The sequence below is a fragment of the Aedes aegypti genome, chromosome 3 (assembly GCF_002204515.2).
Source record: "Aedes aegypti strain LVP_AGWG chromosome 3, AaegL5.0 Primary Assembly, whole genome shotgun sequence".
In the NCBI taxonomy this organism is placed as follows: Eukaryota; Metazoa; Arthropoda; class Insecta; order Diptera; family Culicidae; genus Aedes; species Aedes aegypti.
In genome coordinates this window covers 26854380-26877704 of record NC_035109.1, presented here as the reverse complement: position 1 = coordinate 26877704, position 23325 = coordinate 26854380, and the positions used below count along the sequence as shown (strand labels likewise).

The following is a 23325-nucleotide window of genomic DNA, read 5'->3' as shown; positions in this document are numbered from 1 at the left end:
AGAAAAGATAATGACGGAACGGAAAAATGAACGAGAAATAAAACATGACAAAAACGAAAAAGAAAGGGAGAGAAAGAAAAAGAAAGCAATCCGTTAATATTGATCACAGCGGGGAAGAGCAATCGTGCCCGCCTTCGAGGCGGGCTTCGGGCTAAAATTACATGGCTATAACGAGCTAGGATATTCGAGAAACAAGAGCACAAATGATGACGGCAAGCACTAAAACTACTACTGGGACTACTATTGACAGAGTCGGAATTGTTTGCTGACTGTTTGTTTGCTTCCGCCGCTTGACGCCGCAGGAGGTGTGATTTCTTTGTGTATGGTTTTTTGATTTTTGGTTTGGTTGTGGTTCACACAGGCGCGCGCGCACGCAACGGGGAAGATAAAAAGAAAGAGAGAAAAAAGAGAGAAAGGGAAAACAATAGAAAGGCAAACTTTTTTTTTCTTCGGGTTGTTGTTTTTAACTTTTTGATCTAAGCAAGCGGAATTTTTGGGATTTTTTTTTAATTTTGATCGGGTAATGATTTTGCGCGCGCACAGAAAGCTAAGCCACATAAAGGGATCCAACTATAATAACTCAAACGCCAATCTAATAAGACATTGTCAAAGCCGATTCATTCAGTGCCGAATTAGTGTTTCCAATTGGATGCGAGCGTGACAAACAAACACGTGCTTTTTAGTGTATAGGTCCTATTAAAGCCCGACAGTAGTTGTGAGTGTGTATAGTTAGAAGTGGGAGAAAGGAAAATTTTATCACAGTAGGCCCCGTTGATAAACGGAAAATTCCCCATTACTCACAAACACAATCACAAATTAGAAGTGAAAATTTTCCAGTGTGCCTGTGGTCATGCAGAGTTTTAGGTTCGGCACAGACTGGAAGCAAACGGAGGCGATGCGTACAACTTTTAGATGTTTCAAATTGCAAAATGGATTTTTATTTACCGAAAAATTCTCGGAAAGGCATGCGATGCTTCCAATCAGTGTCTGAACGCGTATGTGTGCGGCGGGGCTCACATGAAAATATCAGGAACAGAAGAAACAAAGCGACAAGCTGAATTGAGTTGAATTGCTTTTGAAATTTTCTCAACGAAACTTAATTAGAACTGTGACGACGGTACAAACTTTTAGTCACAATGGATACAAGCGAAATTCTGCATAACTAACCCTGATATGTATATTAGTTTCACACGCATTTTCAAGTACGGTGGCCCAATTTCAAATTCGTACAGGATACTGTTTCCACATCAAATTAGTGAAAAACTTTTAAATGATATATTTAGTTAAAAATATTTTATCCATATTGAAGGTAATAGATGTCATCTATTATTTGGCAATCACAAACATATTCCATTTACATTCATCTTTGGATTAATGGAAAGTTATTGAATTTATGTCTAAAATTCATCAATTTCCATATTCGTACACCTATCAAAAATTAACAGTACAACATTAAAAACTAAATTTTAATGCTCTATTTGATTGCTTAAGTGCTTTATTATGATGTTCAGATGTAGTAAAATGTAGTGATCAGGGAGCATTAATATACTTTTTACTAAAATATATCCTATTGTTTTCATCATTTCAAAACACGTATCTGTTGTATTTACGATAATATTTATTCTATAAATCTCTTCAATCTTGTTTGGTAGTGAATGTAAAATAATAATAATAATTACGCAATGTTTTGATAGGAAACATTAACTATGGATTATGTATTTTCTATCAGGAGCCAAACTGAGAGAAATTGACTGTTTTTTTTTTTTTTTTGGTTTTGGATTTGTTATAAATGTTATGTTACCTAAGATCCTGAAATATAAGTTGTTGATATCCACTCGTAGCTACTCTAAAACTGATTGTAAGTTTTTGAAACTTGTGCAGTATTCGCAGTAATCATTCTTAAGGAAATGATGTGGAAAACATGTACGTTATTGCTCGACTTACCGGACATTTTTGCAAAAAAACATTGAAAAAGTTGTATTTTTCTTAAATTTACTTAATTTTCAAATAGGTATGTCCGCTTATAAACTGTCCAAATCTTCTCTACTACATTTAAACAACATAATAAAGAACTTAGGCAATCATCTAGTCCATAAAAAATATGTTTTGAATGTTGTAAGTTTGTTTTTTGTTAGGTGTACGAATATGGAATTGGGACAATTTTAGACACAAATTCAATACTTTTCCAATATTCCAAAGATTCAAGCAATTGAATACAGTTTATGATTGCTGAACAATAAATGACACCTATGACCTGCGTTATTGATAAAGTATATCGAAGTCCACACGCTCAAAAAAGAATTCTGAAAAACGTGAACTGTCAAAAATACACCATGAACTACCAAAAATGGTCACATAAACATGATCTAGTTCACGGTGTATTTTTGTTGTTGACGAGTTCACGTCTGCTGTTCACGGACACGAGAACGGATTTTTTTCTGTGCATGGATCATTTAATAGTTTTATACCAACTAGATATGAAAACAGTGCCCCGTACGAAAATGAAATTGAGTCACTGTAAATTTTTGGGAAGAACGCATAATAAACTAAACAGAAAATTAGGCCCAAATAGCCGTAGCGCTAAATGCGCAGCTATCCAGCAATGCCAAGCTGAGGGTCGTATGGGATAGCTTTAGCCTTGGAGTATTGAGGTTCAAGGTTCGATTCCCGGTACAATCAGAGCTCTCCAAAAATTTTAACTGGTATCCGGCAGATTTCCTATTTTACTCAGGAAATTAATCCAGAATGTCTTGAACTGAGTAACAAATAGCTTTTCAAGATCAAGACTTCATTTCAAAAACCTTCAGAATATATGAAAAATTAACTTTTTTTTATGATTTTTCAACGAATTCTTCACAAAATGCCACTTTACCTTATTAAAGAAGATTGAGAACATTATCTGGAAATGATTGTTAGAAAAAATCTGATCTGGGAATAACTTTTTGGTGATATACCACGGAATTATAAAAATTTTGCTCCAATCAAAATACTCAGTGGGTCTAAGAAAATGTCGAAGAAAATCGATAAATTACAATAGTGGTCAAATATCAACATTCCATTATTGTAATATAACTTGTAAATTTCTGAGCTCAAGAATCACCAAATGACCAAATAGCTTAGTTAGTGAAGCGCACTCGTCTAGCATACATGAATCGTGTATTGTAATGCCCCCTGAACATGAGTTTAATCATAACTACATTTATTTGTCCATTGTAAACACGCAAAAACAGTCACGCACAAAATCAAAATCTCTACAAAGGGGGTTAAACGCAGAAACTTATAACAAGGAATGAATCTTAAAGTTCTGCAAGTATTATATGTATATAATGTTCAAAAATTTCAAAGGATTCAATCAGGTATAAGTTTGAGTCCTTTTGATAAATAACGATTTCTTGGAGAGGCTTCTGAAGCAAAGTTTATAAAAAAATCTAAGAAACCATATCAATGGATCCTTGAAACACTAGGGGGTTTTGAGGGTATTACAATGAAATATGTCGTAAAAACACAACTATAATTCTCTGAGCAGTTTTTGAATGAATTTAAATAGATATGTAAATTGGATTTGAGAGTAATTTGTGTTGGTTCTTCCGTGAAAAATTCCAAACAATTCCAAATTTTTTTTTCTAAAAATATATTTGAATTTATTTTAAAAATTCCATCAGCATGTCACAGAAAACACTGGTCTTGAAAATTCCAGGACACGTTTGTGAAAGAACAATTCATGAAATCAGGCTTATGAAAATTTGCTGATTTTACTCCATGATTAGTCTCTGTAAAAGATTTTGGGAGATCTTCTTGATGATTTTCTTGAGAAACGCTGTAAGAAAGCAGAGTTTGAGTTTTCTTCTCAAAATTCGGAAATTTTTTTCTCTAGGATTTTTTTTTTCAAAGTTTCTCTAGCAAGTACTCCAGAGATTCCTCCCAGAACTCCAGAAGAGAATCTTTCAGTGATATCCCTGAGCATTCCCTAAAATTTTTCAAGGCATTTCATGAGAAATTTCTTCAGGGGTTCAAAAAAACATGATTCAAGTATTTGTCCAGAGATTTCTATATGAATTGTTTCACATATGACGAATTCTATCCAGAATAAGTCGAAATTATTAGAAATCATTCTCGATATTCTTCGAAAAAAATAAAATTTCTCCTAAAAATTCTTCAGGTTTCTTCCAACAGATCTTGAATTCAATCCAGTAAACCTGGGAAATCTCGAAAAGTTCTTTTGGAAATTTCCACAAGATTTACTCCAAAAATGTTTTTAGAACCACTTCAAGAATTCATCCAGTAATTACTGCTTACGTTATTCTTAAGACACGTCTAGGAATTCCGCCAAAAAACACTTCAATATTCATCCTGCGATTCCTTGAGAAATCTCTCCAGTGATTCTGCCCGAGGATTTTGATTGGAATTTCTAAAGGGATTCACCCAAGATTCACTCCATAAATCGTATGTATTTCAGCGAATATTTCTACTGGATTATTGCAGGTTCTACTTGAATGTCCACAAATATTCAATATAGAAAGAAATTCTCCTAGAAATTTGTCAATAGATTCTTCCAGAAATTCCAGAAAAGGACCTATCTAACATAGAGAGGCTCTATTTGTTTACTTTCTCGCAATAACTGATCCACATTAAATATCTTCTGTTGCGTTCATGGAATGAAACGATAGCCCAGCCATTGTCTTTCGATCTGTAGTTAAAAAAAATCCAAAAGCTTGAGTACTGCATTGTTATAATTGAAAAAAGAGCGAGAGAATCTCTGATTATTGCATAGGTCCTTTTGAAAAGTTACGCGAGATTTAAAGTCACTGTTAACCTCAAGTGTTCGTAATATGAATCAAAACGGTAACTGTATTTAAATATTTCTTCCGAAGTAGCTGACACAATGCTTTCACAAAAATTCAAACAAAATCACCCCAGAACTTATTTCGGGCATCTTGTATAATTTTCTCATAAAGCTCTACTGAGGGTAAGTTAAATTCTCTCGTTTAATCGAATTTTCTCCACCGATCTTCCCTTTTTCATGTGACAGGTCTGTGTTTGCATTAGTTTACGTCGGTAGTGGACCGGTACATACACGAGGTTGTCATTTCCATAAAAGAACTGCCAATGTGCTCAGGCAAATGTTTTCAACCACCATAGGCCTATTCACATGACGTTCCAAAACAACTGATCGGGAAGCTCTTTGACAGTTCTTCTATGGAAATGACAGCCTCGTGTATGCACCGCTCCTCCATCGATGTAAACAAATGCATAGACGGACCTGTAACATGAAAAGGCCTATACTTGTTTCAGTAAAATGTTTCCATCCAAAGTACCTGTATAGAAGGTAATGGATTCCCAAAAATTGGCTTACTAACACATCAAGAATGAAAACATATTCTTATCTACAAGATTTGGATCCCTGAATCAGAACATGACGTCAACATTCTTACAACTCGTGTATTTGACCATTTTATTACAAAATTAAACTCAGCACAATACGCCTAAGCATAGTAAATTTCTTATGAAATATGCATCTTTTTCGAGAATTATGAAGCTGTATGATTTCAAAATGAGTTCAATAGTTCAGACTTAAGCTTACACAACATTTCAAACACTCAAATTTTGCGTATAGGCTAAGTTCCAGCGGATGGATTACTACAATTTGACAGTATGTAGTTTTATTCCAGCAATATTGGTTACTCCTTCAAAAAGATTGTATATTTCTATGCAAAACTAACTTTAAAAAATGATGTAGTTGAAAATCATCATCAGACACATTTAAACTAAATAACATGAAAAGTATGAAAGCCTACGAGGCATTCAGCATCCTTGAAAGCAATTGCTATTTGTATTTGAATCGTAAATTTATCAAAACAGTTTTACCACATTTTTTTAATTGTTCTTGGAAAAACCTTTTGGAGATCTTCCAATGAATCATAAAAAAAATCTTCACAGCTTTCTTCAGGAGTTCAGCCAGGCATTCCTTCAGAAGCTTTTCATAGTAGGTTGTCGGGCTTCGTCATAATTCCTTCAAGAAGTATTGTAGCAATTTCTTCAGATACCCATTTACCCTCCATATGCATTAGAAAAATATCGCCCTTGTGGAATTCACCAAAAATGCACTGAGAAGGGCTCATGCGTTATTATAAATAATTCTCCTAAGGATGCCTGAAAGAACTTATCTATTTGTCGGAAAGTGTTTCCATGTAGGTATTCCTTCAATAATGTGTCCACAATATTTGGTAACGAGTCTTGTCAGTGATGCCTTCTGGAATTTCTCCACACGAAGTCGTTCATGAATCACTTTGGGATGTCTCAAATAGTTCCTCTAACGAAGGTTGAGGTTTCTGGAATTATTTTAATGTATTCCAGGTATGCTCTAAGGACTCATCCCAGAAACTCTTTAGTAACACTCTCAGTAAAACCCACAAGTCTTTCCGAGGGATTTCTTTTGAAATCTCTCTTCAGGATTCTTCAGAAGATTTCTTCAAAGTTTTTTTACCCCTAGTTTTTTTCGAAGTCCTAGTTGAACTTCCTCAGGTTTTGTCGGGGAATTCTTCGGACATTCTTGAAAGAATTCTTCCAAGAATTACACAGGGAATTACCGCGAAACTTTATCCAAAGATTTTTTCAAATAAACCTGCCACAAAGTGCTATACAAATCCAGGAATTTCTCTACGTAACTCCATGATTTTTACAATGATTTTTCAAAGAACTTTTTCCAGGCTTGGTCAGAGATTATTGAAGGAATTCAATAAGAAATTTTTCATGAATTATTCCTGTCAGGAACCCTGGAAAATCTCCACAAATAAATTATACGGATATTCCCCCTGATAAACTTCAGGAATTCTGCTAGAAATTTGGTTCAGTGAAAATTCTAGACTATTTTTTCATGAATATTTCCATGAGTTTATTTCATGGGAACTCCAAGATAAATATCTACTGGAATTTCACCATCGTTTTCTACAAGAACTCTCTCATAGTTTGCTTCTTAAATTACCCTACAGGGTTTCAGGGTTAAGGAACAGTTCATTCAAGGAAATTGCAGAAGTATGTAGATAAAATATTTTACACACATCTAAACTTTAGGATACATTCTTGTAGGAAAAACTTTTGATGGAATTTGATAATCCGCTAAACCGTCCCAAAGGAACTTTAACAACACTCTACAAAGAAGCTATTGATAATACAATATGAATTCGTGGAGCAACAATAGGTTTCTCAGAAAGAACTATTGAATGTAAGATAAATTTGATCTCAGGAAAAAATATTGAATTGTTTAAAAAAAAGTTTACTGGCATAGGTGAGTGCTGTACTGCCGTGAATCACAAGTCAGTCTCATCTGTGAAAGGCTTTTAAGTTACATTAACCTCTTCTGTTGCGATATTTGTAGGCAGTGCTAGCCAAGGACAATGTCTTTTGAACCATAGTTAAAAACATCTCAAAAGCATCAGTATTGCACTGTTATAATCGAAAGAAAGGAGAGAATTTTTCATTGTTATCATAGGACCTTTTGAAAAGATATGCGAGAATTCTAGAAATATCTTCGTTAGTGCTTGTTTTATCACGTTAAGATCACGAAAGCGAAGTATAGAATAGTTCAAACAATTTTTTACATAACATGTATCGATAAATAGTTGATAAATAATATATAATATCAATCGATCGACTATTGATCAACTGTCAAGCTGCACAGGTAAAACGTCAGATTGTATAGGCCATCGTCGGATGTGAAATGCAAAATATGTTTAAGGGGACAAAATCCGTCATTGATTTCGCAGTTTTCAAAAGTTTGTTCGTTCAAAATCAAGAAATTTTGCACGAAAATGTGTTCACTGTAGTCCATTCTCCAACCGCAACACAAAGTTTCGATGATATCATCGTCATACGATGACGGATCCTGGAGGTATCTCCAGCAGAGCTACAATTCGTCTGACTAGTTAAAAACTGAGAGAGACTCGCGAATAGGATAAATATCAACGTCATATGCAGCCCAGATTCCCCTCTCACGAAACGTCAAATGCAGCCCACCGTTTTTATGACTGAAAAAGTGAGAAGTATTGTGTTCAGAGTAAACTGTTATTAAAAATCTCAGTCGGCGGAGCACTTTTTTTCAAAGTTGCTGATAAATCTAAGCAGAAGATTAATTATTTCTAATGTCTGCTACATTTGCTGGCATGAAATTTCACTCAAACGGCTATTTATGATTCGATGTGATGCAAACTCAATCATTTTTTGCTGAGAGGTTCATGTGAGGATTTGAACAGCATGCGCATGATTGGTATAAACACAAAGTGGAATAAGAAAAAAACTCAGCAATCACAGAAAAAGAAGACCGTCTTCGCGAGTCTCGTCTCAGGTTAAAAAATATGTTACTCGCATACGATTTGTATAACTGCTGGAGATGCTCTAACAAATGATTTATTAACAACTGAAGCAAACTATCTTTATTGGTTTATCACTCAAGCGCACATTCTGAAACCAAAAGCTAATAACCAAACCAAAGCGCAAACAAATCTTCAAAAACAATTCCTAACCCAGAAAATTTTGACATATAATCATCATTTTAGTGCTCTTGATTCATCATTTTTACTAGCTACTACTTATGATACACTATGTTGCAGTTTCCTTGACTAAAAGTAAAATAAAACTGTACAGTTCAAGACATCCCACACTACAGAACAGCCAAACTATTGGATTTGGGGAACAGAGCGCAAAACGGCACACAGACACAGCCAGTGATGAATGATGAGAGACGAGAAAAGGTGAAAACGATGAGATGAGTGACAACATGGACAGAGAGCGCGCAGTATCAAAAATGGCGGATGATGACACCTGACGGACGTGACAGATGCGTGCGAATCCGATGAAAAATGAATGTCCGATGACTTTTTTTTTGAGATCGGTCCGAATTGGGCGAAATGTGAGAACGTGACGTGGTTCACATTCTAAGCGAAAATGTGCGCCGCAACTACGTGGAAGTGGGGCACTCTAAGCAGGCAGACACAATGCATCCTACTACGGCGATCTTGATATACTTTCGTTGGCCGTACTTTTTCCGTGACGTTCTGTTGGTTCCACGACACACGACAATGGCGAGTTTCCCACGCATAGATGAGTCGAGAGCGGTTTGTTTTGTGGATGTGGATTTTGGAGTTTGGAATGAGATAAAAACGGAAAAAAATAGAAAAACACACGTGATTTGGTTTGGTTAGTTGTGGACATTTGGTCACTCTCGTCAGACTGAAATGCACAAACATAGTTTGTTGCTCGTAAAATACGTGCTGCTTTCTAATCGGGTCTCTACTGAGGGGGGGACTTTGTCCAATCGTTTGGTGTGGATCGGGAAATGGGGTTCGGGTCTTGCGGAACGATCGATCGAATTTGGACTTCGGTTCTGCTTGCACTCTGTGACCATCGTGTTATTTAAATTTAGTAACTGGGAACAAAATTTGTTAAGCTAAATCCAAAAAATAAAATAAAACCACAATGTGTTATGTTTCCTCGGGAAACAGGACCGAATTAGTGTTTGTACCAAAAATTAGTAACAATGCCAATTGATGCCGGTAAATGCTAGCTTCCCAAGTAACTACTGGCCCTCTAATTCGCAATTTTGGGCTTATAGGGCTGTTATACGGCTAATGTACAATGGTCTGAATCTACAATTTAGCAGACCAAAAGTTTTATCTCTCGGATCTTTATCTCGTGGATTTAAGATGTATGATGTCTGCAGAGTTCGTAGTTGAATTTTGCATCTTTATACAGACAGTTTGGATAGGGGTCCTACATGTAAATATACCATAATTCCTACAAATAAGAAAGTTGTTTATATCATTTCTATGAAAATGTGAACCACCCTAATTATGATAACACAAAACAAAATGCCTAACTAATACAAAAAATTTTGAAGAAGACAGTTTTATTTTATTTAATTCTTAAGTTCTAATTGCATCTTTCCGCGTAAATCTGCTTTCTGGACCACTGTGAATTGTACAATGTAGGGCATTTGAGCCCTATAATAGCCCTATATTAGCACGCATAGCGAATTAAAGTGCCATTCCATAACTTGAGTTTACTGGAGAAGGATGGGATCGAACAAAAACACATTCCTTTTGACGTTCGGGATGACAATTGGATACAAAACGAAAAACATAAAAAAATGAAAACAAAGAATATACTCTAAAAGGAAAAAAACAGAAGAAGAATAAAGAAAATCGGACAACATTACCAGTGCCAGATCGGCGATACGACTCAAGCGTCGCGACTTGGCCGACAGGCTGCGCTTCAACGGCCCAATGTCTTGTTCGAAAAGCTGTGTTCGATGTGTGGTGGTGGTGGTGGTAGTAGGTTGGTTCGGTCGTGCACGATGATGTTTTTTTGTTTGCAATTTTAACGTATGATTGGCAGATTTTTTTTTTGTTTTTGAACGACGACGAACGGGACCCAAGATGGTTGTGCGGTTTTTCGTTGTTCGCCGTCAGACAACAGAAACAATAGCCGAACGAAGCCGATTGCGATTTCCCGGTCGGGTTGGGTGCCGATGCGAAGAGAAGGCGAACGAAGGTGTGTGAGTGTTTGTGGTAACGATATAACAAAAGCAAAATTGGTTGGATCAATTGTTTGGTGGACGTTCCGGTGTCGATCGCACGCACGTTGGTGGGCGTGTTTTTATTTTGTTTGTACACGTTTTGGGGATGGTGAGCGATCGGTGACGGTGCAATAGTAGTGGTGATGGTAGAAATTGAAAATGAAAATAAAATGGTGGAGGGGGAGAAAATAAGAATAAAATATACAGTTAATAAAATATATTTTTTGAGGTGGAATTTCGTAGAGGAAAGCACAGTTTGCAATGTGAAGCGCAGTAGGTTCTGAAACAGACTATAAAATGGTTCATGTTGGCTGGAATTAAAGGATTTTCTCGGAACTTAGAGAGGGATTTCTCTCAGCATTCCGAAGAAAAATTCTTTCCTAACCATAGAGATAATTTTTTTCTTAAAATTACAAAGAGGGTATTTGTTTGCATCCTAAAGAGGGATTTTCTTCTAATTCCAGAGAAATAATATCTTCGATTTCCAGAGAGGAATTCCAACTTATCTTGATCTTCAGTTCCCAGAAAAAGATTACAGGAATCCTCTCCTAATTCCTCCGGGCCTACAAATCCCGCAGGGGATTCTCTCCGAATCCCGCAGGGGATTCTCTCCGAATCCCGTAGGGGATTCTCTCCGAATCCCGTAGGGGATTCTCTCCGAATCCCGTAGGGGATTCTCTCCGAATCCCGCAGGGGATTCTCTCCGAATCCCGCAAGGGATTCTCTCCGAATCCCGCAAGGGATTCTCTCCGAATCCCGCAGGGTATTCTCTCCGAATCCCGCAGAGCATTCTCACCGAATCCCGCAGGGCATTCTCTCTGAATCCCGCAGGGCATTCTCTCCGAATCCCGCAGGGCACCCTCTCCGAATCCCGCAGGGCATTCTCTCCGAATCCCGCAGGGGATTCTCTTCGAATCCCTTAGAAGATTCTCTTCGAATCCCTTAGGAGATTCTCTCCGAATCTCGCACGGGATTTTCTCCGAATCCCGTAGGGTATTCTCTCCGAATCCCGTAGAGGATTCTTGCCGAATCCTGGAGGAAATTCTCTCCGAATCTCGTTGGGGATTCTCTCCGAATCCCTTGGGGAATTCTCTCCGAATCCCTTGAGGAATTCTCTCCGAATCCCTTGGGGGATTCTCTCCGAATCCCTTGGGAGATTCTTTCCGAATCCCTTGGGGGATTCTCTCCAAATCTCTTGGGGGATTCTCTACGAATTCCATAAAGGATTTTCTCCGAATCTTGGAGAAAATTTTCAAGAATCCCGTAGAAATATTCTCCTAAAAATAAAAAAAAAATCCAGAATCCCGGAAAAATATTCTCTTAAAAATCCCAAAGAATTATTATTTCAGAATCCCATAAAGCGATTCTTCAAGTATTATTCTCCCAGAATCCTGGAGAGAGATTCTTCCAGAATTCTGGAGAGAGATTCTTCCAGAATCCCGAGGAGGGATTCTTCCAGAATCTCTCTTCGGGACTCTGTCAGAATCTCAGAGAGATATTCTTCCAGAATTTTGGGCACGTATTTTCGTAAAATCCCGAATTCTCGCTGAATCTCGAAGTGAAATTTTCGAAGAATACTGGACAGGGATACTCTCAGAATACAAGAGAAGGATTCTGGAGAGTGAAGGTCCAAGATTTCCAGAGAGGCATTCTAACAAAATTCTGCAGAGAGGGATTCTCGTAGAATCACTGAGAAGGATTCTCCTAGAATCTTAAAAAATATTCTACCAGCATCCCAGAGAGGAATTTCCTAGAATCCGGATAGCGATCCTCCTAGAATTCCAGTTCGTGTTTCACCCATAACCTCGGATAACGATTCTCTCAGAATATAGGAGAGAGATTCCTCAAAGAATTCTGGAAATAAATTCATTCAGAATCTCGGAGAAAATTTTCCTGAATATCGTAGAAGAATTCTGCAATAAATTCGGAAAGGGATTTTTCCAGAATTTTTTAGAGGGAATTTCATAAAACGCCGTGCAGGATTCCGGGAGCGTGATATTCGCAGAATCCCAGAGCGGGATTATCGATGAATCCCAGAGAGAAATTGTACGAGTATCTCGGAGAGATTCTTACTACACACTGGACAAATTTGAAAAGGATTCCCCCCAAGCCCTGAAGAATGATTCACTCCAAATCCTGGAAAAAGATTCTCTCCTGAACCCGGAGAGAGATGCTGTCCGAATCTATAAGAGAGATGCTCGGTGAAACCCGGAGCAGAATACTCTCTGGAGACCTGAAAGGGATGCTCTCCACATCCCGAAGAACAATGCTCTTCTTTTCCAAGAGAGGGATGCTCCCCAAACGGAGAGTGATTCTCTCTGAATACTGGAGAGAGATGCTCTTCAAATCCCGTACTCCTCTAAATTGTTACGCAGAGAATGTGTTACAATTACCCAGTTTTATGTTAGGAGTTGTAACACGTCCTAAGTGCAACAAAATTCAAGAGTGGTTCACAGAGTGGTTCTCTCCTAATCCCAGAGAGTTATTCACTTCGAATTCCGGAGAGGGATTCTCTGCAAACCTCTAAAAGGAATTTTCTTAGTATGCCGGGAAAGGAATTCTCTTCAGGAGAGATATTATCTGTGAATACAGAAGAGAAATATGCTCGAATCCCGGAGTAATTCTTTCCGAATCTCTAAGGGGGAGCATCTTTGAATATCGGAGGGATTTTCTTCTAATCCTGGAGAGGAATTCTCTTTGTATCTCGAAAAATTTTTCTCTTCGAATTCCAGATAGAACCCTTTTCGACTGCCCGAGAGAAAGGAATTTTCTTAGGATCTCGGAAAGGAATTCTCTTAGAATTCCGGAGAGATATTATCTAGGAGTTGAGTCGAATCTCCAAGAGGGAATCTTTGAATCTCGAAGGGCTTCTCTTCGAATCCTGGAGAGGGATGCTCTTTGTATCTCAAAAAGTGAATCTCGTCGAACCTCATACGGAGGGATTCTCTTGGCATCCAAGAGAGAAATTCTTTTCGATCTCCGTGAGGGATTCTTTTCGAATCCTGGTTAGGAATTCTCTCCAAATCCCGGAGAGGAATTCTCTCCGAATCCCAGAGAGATATTTTCTCCGAATCGCAACGTGGGATTCCCTTCAAATCCTAGCTAGGGTGTATCTCCAAATTCCGGAGAGGGATTCTCTCTGGATTCGGCAGGGATCCTATTCGAATCCTGAAGAGAGATGTCCTCCAAATCTTTGGATCCCGTAGATGGAAGCAGTCCGAATATCGCTCAAGGATTGTCTCGATTCCGTATCCCAGAGAGATTTTCTCCGAATCCCCCAACACGCTAAGCCTGCTCAATGCAGCGCATGTGTAAAAACTACACAGGATGAGGCAACCAATGCAGGACACTCTGGCTGAGTGAAAATTCTGTGTAAGTCGCACTCATGCTGTGTGTAGCCGATGTGTTGGCCTTCGGCTGTGCGGGGATCGATGGAAATGGAACTGTCAATCTCTCCCGCGCGGCAGCAAACAGTTGGCCGTTGGTAAGATGGGGAGTTTTCTGTGATTTTTTCAGGCGAAAAGCCGGAAGATGGTCGCAAATATGGAAGTTTTTTCCCCATTTGCTTCCGTTTCGGCTATTCGAATGAAAAAATCTCTGAAAACTTGAAAATTTGAATGTTTTTTTTTAATGTTTTCAGAAGCAAAACAAAAATGGAAGCGAATTCCGCATTCCAAGCGTTCCTCCTCTGTGCGCATTTCACTCATTCGGTTTGTTTACCACCGTTTGCTCAAAACTGTGTACAGCCCCCTTTGCACAGAATCTGTGCTGCATGAAGAGAGGCTGATTTTGTGTACTCGGCACTCATTTCTGAGCGTGACAAGTTTAGCGTGTGTAGTTTTTACACATGCGCTGCATTGAGCAGGCTTAGCGTGTTCGATACCTGAACCTCGACGATATAGTCTCCCAGAATTCCAGAGGATCTTATCCACTGGTGTACTAAACTAACTCCGTCGAAGAATTTTGACACTAGAGCGGGTCCAGATCACGTGGGGATCATAGGGGAGCGTGTCCCGCTCTAGTGTCACAATTCTCAGACCGATTAAATTTAGTACACCGGTGTATAAGACAATATTAGAACAACATTAGGATATGTTTAGTGCAAAATACTCCGAATGTAATAATAATTGCAACTGTAGCTCGACTCAGATTTCGTACGCTCCAATCTAGGTTCACAAAGTGAAATCCCAGTAATTTATCATTTGTACAGCACAACGATTATTATTTTAGACCAAACTAGCTTGAATTGTTCAAAATAAAAGTTTGATCGATATAATAAACTCAAATTTATTTGATACATTTAGCAGGTTTATTGAATAATAATTTGAATCTTGAATTTGAGCTCAATGTTGCTTCACATTTTAGTATATGTACATCGAAAAGTGTACTAAAATGTTTCAAAATACAACTCCATTCATAAAAACCCATCCAAGGATGACCCAAAAGAGCGTGTATCATTACGGAAAATTCCCACGTTAGCGCACCCGGTCAGCTGTCAGTCACTCAAGGAACAAGAGCGTCGATCTACGACGATACGCGATCGCTATAATTAGCACATCTCACGCGAAAAGAAGGAAAACCGCCCCCAACCGGATCCAGCGCCGATGATTTCAAGGGAAAACAGCAAATTTTTATCACCCACTCTGGGCTATTTCGGCGCGACACTTGGTCACCTCATCCGAATTTGGCGTGTCGTCCGGTCAGGCCCTGATCGTCCTCTACGCCGCGATGGCAACCGCCACCTACGCAAATCCGAACGATTTTTATTCGCATTCTTTCGTCTCGTCCCGTGATCGGACGTAACTATATGTAGCTCAAGTTGTTGATTGTTGTCTCTGGATTTGCGAACGTTCATGTGACGCTCCTCCGGCGTAAAATTGCCATCTCATTTGTTTACGTGCGACCACCACGTTTCACATTGCAAAAGGTGCTTTCCTTCTTGCGGTGTACTAAAGATAAATAACGGCTTAGATCGGATGATAATTTCCAAAACAAATATCGAGCCTGGAAACAGGGAGTTTTCAATCATACCAGAATGAGCCGGGATAGACCGGAAGCGAAAGAGAGGAGCGGGGTGCGAGAAGAGTTCTAGATGATTGTCTGATGAGAATTTGAACGGTCAGCTTAAAGAAAATGTGATAGATGGCATGTTATTTTAGTACAATCTCCCTTAAATAATTTCTCTTGAAAGTTGAATTTATAGCTTCTTTAAGTTCAGATTTATTAGTTGATAACTTTAGCAAAACTGATTCCGAAATATGATGTTAGTACAATGTATTACTATCAAGGATGGAAAAAAATCGGCTCTAGCGATCAACAACACAGTATTGGAATAATCTAAGAGGGCCGTTACTCTCGCAGCAGCATGATTTCAACACCTCATTACGCGTGCGTAGAGCAGATATATGAAGCATCCGATGCACTGTTTGTCGTGGGACAAAGAGTTTATCGGATGTTGTTACAAGTAGCGATCAATTTGAATCATGCCGCATTCGCGCTATTATTTATCGCTCAACCAAAGTCCGAATGGTTTTAGAATCACAAACAACATATATGGAGGTAGATCATTAAGTAAAAGTGGAAAAATCCTCGAAATAATCAAACTTTTTTTCGCGAACAGTTAATCGCTAGCACACGTGTAACACGATGCATTATTCGCGGAGCGTAGTTTGTTGTGATAACTTGACGACAAAGAGTTAATCGTTGTTGCTATGATCGCAGGATAAAGAACAACGCGAGGCTTCATGGATTTTGTCATGATCATTAGATTTCCATCCTTGATTACTATATTTCTGCTGTGGTCTTATCCATTGGAGTACTAAACTAACTCGGTTGAAGTATTTTGACACTAGAGCGGGTCCTGGTCACGTGGGGGATCATACGGAAGCGTGCCCCGCTCAAGTGTCACAATTCTCAGACAGAGTGAATTTAATACGCGTGGCTCGCAATAGTATGATTCTAAAACAAATGGTATTGCAATTTCGTTCAGTTTTTTTTTTCAAATTAGTTCCAATTTACATCAAATCAATAAATAGAATGACGTTCTTCCATCACATGACCAAAATGTAACTTTGCGTTTAAAAATGCAAAATGTTTTTGTACTAAATTTCGAACGTGCTTACATTATCTGAATAATCTATGATCTGTGTTCAATATCACTGGTTCTGACCCACGTTAAGAACTGAAATCTACAACAGTCTTACGAATACTTCAATCAAAATTATGAATTGTACTAAAATATATGCACTGAACACATTCTCAATCACCGACCGTAACAAATGAAAACAACCCACCGATCGACTGAAGGTCAACCGGGTGCCATTTATGATAGGCGATAAAACTGATGATGGAAAAGCAAAACGATCCGAAAGTCGAAATAGAGAACTGCTAGAAACGAGTAAACGGGAGTCAACCAATCGGAACGCCTATTCTATAGCTCGATAGAACCCACTCGAAACGCAAGTGAATGGTACTCCTAAAAGTCATAAAAGTGATATGTACAAAAGCTTAAAAGAAAAAGAAACGATAGTTTGAGGGAATGCTAATCTGTCTACGAGATGGGTCAGCAAAAGAACTATTGCACAAGGCTGCTCATCAACAATCCGCAGAACATTGCACAGTGGTCCAGGAATCAGTTTTACGCGGAAAGATGCATTTTGAGCTTTAGAATGAAACATTAGACAAAAACGGTCTTCTACAAAGGTGTTTGTATTAGTTAAGCCCTTTGTTTGGTGTTATTGAAAATTAGGGTGGACCACATTTTCATAGAAATTGTGTAACTAACTTACTTATTTGTAGAAATTATATTATACATGCTTTAGCAAAGTTATAGACCATTCAATTTCAAGCAACTTTGCCAAAAAAGTTTTTTTGTATCTCTTAAATTGACCGATTTAGAGCTTTTTTTCTGCAGTGACATAGGGTGGTCCGAACAAAACTGGTTTTCTGGCTCTAGAGTTTTCAATTCAAATTTCTCATCAAAGTAGTCTATGAAACACTTTTAGAGCTTTAAAAAATGCGTAATTTGGTGAGTGAAGAAACTCGCTATCTCTTTCCGTTTAGGAGTTATTGTTGTTTTTCTCTCAAAAACATGCCTACTTTGATTGTGAATATCTCTGATTGGGGCAAACATAAAAAATATCTTTTGATGGCATTTGAAAGACAAAATAAAATTGTATATTATATCAAAAAATTACAGATGTGTTATTTTTGTAACTTTAATAAAATGCCTTGAAAAACAAAGGATTTTAAGCAGAAAAACTTTAATAACTTTTGAACTAATAGAGATATCATCAATATTTTTGCATGAAAGTTTGCGTTTTGTTAAGTTCTTAAAGTCGTTCATAGACCGTTTTGACGAGAAATCTGAAATAAGAAAGATAGAGCTCTTAAACTATTTTGAAGATTTTCATAGCATGTATTTCTTTATTATTTTGCATTTTGAGCATGAAAATGAAATTTTAGACAAAAATGATCTTCTAAAAAATTGTTTCTAAAAATGTAAGCTTTCATACTGTGTCATTTGAAACTAGGGTGGTCCAAAATATCACACATATCAAATAATCAACTTTTTTATTTGCAAAAATTCTGGTATATGCTCTTTGGCAAAACGGTAGAACTTGAAATTTTGATCAACTTTGCCAAAAAAAGTTTTTCTGTAGCTCAAAATTTGACCAATCTAGAGCATTTTTCCTAATCATCGCAGGGTGGTCCAACAAAAATAAGTTTTTCAACTCTAGTTTTTTTAATATTATTTTCTCGTCAAAGTCGTCTATGAACGACTTTTAGAACTCAACAAAACGCAATTTTTCATGTAAAAAGATTGTTGATATCTATTTTAGTTCAAAAGTTATTATAGTTTTTGTGATGAAAAATATTTGACTTTAAAGACGTTTTATTTGAGTTACAAAAATAACACATCTGTAATTTTTTGATATAATATACAAATTAATTTTGTCTTTTGAACGCCGTCAAAAGATATTTTTTATGTTTGCCCCAATCAGAGATATTCACAATTAAAGTAGGCATGTTTTTGAGAGAAAAACAACAATAACTCCTAAACGGAAAGAGATAGCGAGTTTTTTCACTCGCCAAATTACGCATATTTTGAAGACCTAAAAGTGTTTCATAGACTACTTTGATGAGAAATTTGAATTGAAAACTCTAGAGCCAGAAAACCAGTTTTTTTCGGACTACCCTATGTCACCGTAGGAAAAAAGCTCTAAATCGGTCAATTTAAGAGATACAAAAAAACTTTTTTTGGCAAAGTTGCTTGAAATTGAATGGTCTACAACTTCGCTGAAGCATGTATAATATAATTTCTACAAGTAAGAAAGTTAGTTACACAATTTCTATGAAAATGTGGTCCACCCTAATTTTCAATAAAACCAAACAAAGGGCTCAACTAATACAAACAACTTTGTAGAAGACCGTTTTTGTCTATTGTTTCATTCTAAAGTTCAAAATGCATCTTTCCGCGTAAAACTGATTCCTGGACCATAGTGCATTGCAGCTAGGGGGCGAGGGGTGGTGGCTGTGAAGGGTGTGCATTCCTACAGGATCTCAACTCATGAGAAACAGATTAGTATAGTATATGCAAGGTGCAGGTCGATGGTCGATTTGCCGAAAACGACGTCCGCTAGTCGAAAGAAGGGGGAAGAACAAGGCGCTGCCAAGTGGTTAGTGAGCTTTTGCGCGCTACTTACTACTGTGTTGAAGAACGGATGCTTCAAGGCCTCTGTCACGGTGATGCGCTTGCTGGGGTCCACCACCAGACACTTGCGGATCAAGTCCTTGGGGTCCTCTGTGGAAAATAGAGAATAATAAAATAAATAAGAGAATAAATAGGGAAATTGGAGATTAGAGTCCCGTAGGGCATCCAAAACGATTGTTTGTCTTTTTACAAATCTCAACAACAAAAGAGGGCCCTACGCAGACCTGGTGGTTTCCTTCTAAAATCAGATGATTTTCCATATGGAATCTGCAAAAATAAGATTTCGTATGGGAAGAAGAGTGATATCGAAACAATTCCACTTTTGTTGTCCTGAGATGTCTTATAACTCAAAAAAAAAACATGCGTGCCACTCCGAAATTAATTGTGCGTCTCTCAACTCAAAGCAATGTGCAAGAGACAATTTGTTTTAGTGCGAGACAAAGCGAGGCACTTTCACTCTACTCTTCCAATCTCTTTCGTGCCAGCCCAAAAATGCACTCTAGGAAAATTTCAGCAAGTTATGCTTTGAAGGCGAACGAGCTTCATAAGCACTCTGCAAGAACTTATAGTTGTGGATCTTAATATATTTGGTAAAGTCAGAAACATAAGGTGGTAACAAATAATGTCCACTGTGTTTAAGAGTTTTGGCAGTCACTTATTAATGAAATGCATTCAAGTGGAAATTTTGACGCGTGTACGGAACGCATAGAGTGAAAATGAGACAACTCAATGGCACGTAGCCCATCGCACAGTGCGAGTCAGCACTGCACGTGATTACTCGTGCTTTCGAATTTAAGGTAGGTGAGAAAACTAAATAGTTTTCAATCACTGCGTGAAGCTTACTCGACGACTGTGTTGGTTTGTTTCAGCGTGTAATACTTTGGGATATTGGTAGTGACATCTCTTTTGATTCAAGATTTATATTCAAAAAGCGAAATTCCCTCACATTTCGCAAAAAAAAATTTAAGTTCAAACGTGAAAAATTCCCCTATTTCAAGAACAAAATATTCTTATATCCCATTAAGCAATCCATCTCAGATAAACGAAATACACCCGATTCTGTTTTTGCACGGGGGATGCGTACCGTTCAAAAAAAGTTTTCAGTTTAAAATTTCAAAAACCGTCAAAAAAGTAACATCATTTCTCGAAGTTTCATGCAAAAATAAGGTTTTGACGGAAAAATAAGTATGGAAACTTTTTTTGCACGGCCGTGTAGAAAAAATCCGTGCAAAAACAGAATCGGGTGTAGTCTCAAATCCAACAAGAGAAATCGTATTCGAGGCTAGAATAGAAACCCCGTAAGGTTCCAAAAGATAAATTGTGCCAGATTCCAGAAAAGAAGTTATCCTCTTTTTTTCGAAAGAGATATCTTTTCAGATTTCGGAGAAATATTTTCAGATACCGAAAAGGAAACTCCGATTCCAATATCTGAGATTACGGAGGAAAAACTTTCTTAGATTTCGGTAAAAAAATCTTTTCAAATTCTAAGAAGATAATCTTTTCGAACTTCGGGAAATAAATCCAATCAAATTCTAGAAGAAACCGTTTTTGCGGTTTCAAAATGCAAACGCTCTTAAACCCCAAAGGGAAAACCAAGCAACTTCCGGAAAGAAAACTGTGTACTGTGGGCTTCGTAGCCGTGCGGTTAGAGGCGTCAGTCGTTTAGTGGGTTCGATTCCCGCACCATTCGGAGAAAACTTTTCGTCAAACGATAAATTCTTCACTGGTCCATTGGTCGTTCCGTGTGTCCGTTGTCTAATGTTAGTCTATGGGTCATCGAATTCCGTAAAAAAATACTATTTTGATCATTATCCGAAATAAGGATACACGTGTTTTTGGATTTTTTGATTAGGGTGACCATTACCGAAATAGGGTGACCAAAAAATCGCGACTTTGCAAGTTTTTTATTTTAAAAAATATCATAACTTTTGAACCGCTTGACCGATTTTCAATTTTCTTGGACGAAATGAAAGCAAAAGATTTTGACTTTAAAAAAAATATACAATTTTACAGAAATTGTTATTTTTACATGAAAATAAAAATTTAAATATTTTCGTTTTTTCGTGTTTCAAAGGCCTCGGGACAAAAGAGGCTATTGCTGTTCTCATTTTTTTCTTGAAAGTTCAGAAAATTTTACGTTTACTGTCAAATTTTCAGCGATGTATGTTTTTTAGGTTTTGAGATATATTTTTTGAAAATAGAAAATCAGTCATTTTTTATCGGCACACACTGTAAGTCTCAGATTTCTTAGATTTTTTTCCATTTTTTAAAAATCATAACTTTTGAACAGCTCAACCGATTTCCAATCTTTTTTTTATGGTATAAAAGCTGAGGATTTCATTTTTTCAGAAAAAATATAAAACTCTGAAAAATATACATAAAATACTATAAACATTTCTCGGTCAAAAGTTATGATATAAAAAACCAAAATTTTGCAAAATCGCGATTTTTCTGGTAACCCTATTTTGAAAATGGTCACCCTAATTAGAGAATCCAAAAACACGTGTATCCTTATTTCAAATAAGGAACAAAATAGCAAATTTTCCCGGAATTCGGTGACCCGGTGACCGGTTTTTCATAGAATGGCTGTATTTCCTCTGCTTTGGGGAAAAATCCTTTTAGATTTCAGAAGAAAACTTCTAGAAATTAGGATTAAAAATCCTCCTAAACTAAAAATAGAAGTCTATTTTTTTTTTAGGGAGGTTTTATTTAATTTAGAAAATATTGCTAATAAAATGAAAACCGCGTTTGAATTTCAGAAGAAATTTTTGACTCCGAAAGAAAAATGCTTTCATGTTTAAGGAGAGACACTTTTTCGTCGGAGATGAACCAGCCATAGGGCTGAAAATCTCCTTAATAAAGATAATAATAATAATAACTTTTTCGTGAGGAGATTTAGATTCCAAAAGATGAATTCTCTGTTCTTGAATGAAGATCAAATCAGCGTCTAGATAAATTCAGATTTTTTATTCCAATTTTAGAAACACAAGCCGCTCTGACTCCTGCTGCAGATTCTTGGAAGAATCTTCTGAATAATTCTTGGGAAAAACTTCTGAAGAATTATTGGAAGAACCGTCTGAAGGATTCTTGGGAGAATCCTTGTAAAGATTCTTGAGATAATCCTCGGAAAGATTGATGGGAAAACCCTCGGAAAGGTTCTTGGAAGAATCGCTGGAAGGATTCTTGGAAGAATCCTCGAAAGGATTCTTAGAAATATGCTCGGAAGGATTCTTAGAAATATCCTCGGAAGGATTCTTAGAAGATTCTTGGAACAATCCTCTGAAGGATTCTTGGAAGAATTCTCTGAAGGATTCTTGAAAGAATTATCTGAATGATTCTTGAAAGAATTCTCTGAAGGATTCTTGGAAAAATCCTCTGAAGGATTCTTGTAAGATACCTCGGAAGGATTCATGAGAGAAATCTCGGAAGGATTCATACGAGAATCCGCGACAAGATTCTTGGAAGAACCCTTTGAAGGATTCTTGGAAGAATGTTCTGAAGTATTTTTGGAAGAATCCTCTGAAGGATTCTTGGAAGAATCCTCGGAACGATTCCTCGAAGAATCCTCGGAAGGATTCATGGAAGAATCCTCAGAAGAATTTGTGGAAGAAGCCTCGGAAGGATTCTTGGGAGAATCCTTAGAAGGATTCTGGGGAGAATCCTCAGAAGGATTCTTAAAAGAATCCTCGGAACGATTCTTGAAGGAATCCTCGGAAGGATTCATGAAAGAATCTTCGGAAGGATTCATGGAAGAATCATCAGAAGAATTTTTGGAAGAAGCCTCGGAAGGATTCTTGGAAAAATCCTCGGAAGGATTCTTGGGAGAAGTTTGATAAGGATTCTTGAAAGATGCCTCGGAAGGATTCATGAGAGAATTTTCGGAAGGATTCTTGGAAGAATCCTCGAAAAGATTCTTGGAAGAATCCTCTGAAGAATTCTTAGAAGAATCGTCTGAAGGATGCTTGGAAGAATCCTCATAAGGATTCTTGAGAGAATCCTCAGAAGGATTCTTGGGAGAATCTTCAGAAAGATTCATGGAAGA

General features: G+C 37.4%; 1 protein-coding gene across 11 annotated transcripts in view; it reads right to left on the bottom strand.

The window, feature by feature from the left end:
• The window catches only part of LOC5578562 (phosphorylase b kinase gamma catalytic chain, skeletal muscle/heart isoform), a 63630-nt gene that overhangs the window by 12593 nt on the left and 27712 nt on the right, over positions 1-23325 (bottom strand). For 6 of the 11 annotated variants that reach the window (XM_021852996.1, XM_021852997.1, XM_021852998.1 and 3 more), the window contains 4 exons: positions 19276-19373; positions 10211-10294; positions 9036-9050; positions 162-314 (listed from right to left, as the gene is read on the bottom strand). In XM_021852996.1, the coding sequence (XP_021708688.1) occupies positions 162-314; positions 9036-9050; positions 10211-10294; positions 19276-19373 (350 nt within the window). The remainder of the gene's footprint in view (positions 1-161; positions 315-9035; positions 9051-10210; positions 10295-19275; positions 19374-23325) is intronic. The other 5 variants (XM_021853002.1, XM_021853003.1, XM_021853005.1 and 2 more) reach the window with 5 other exon arrangements.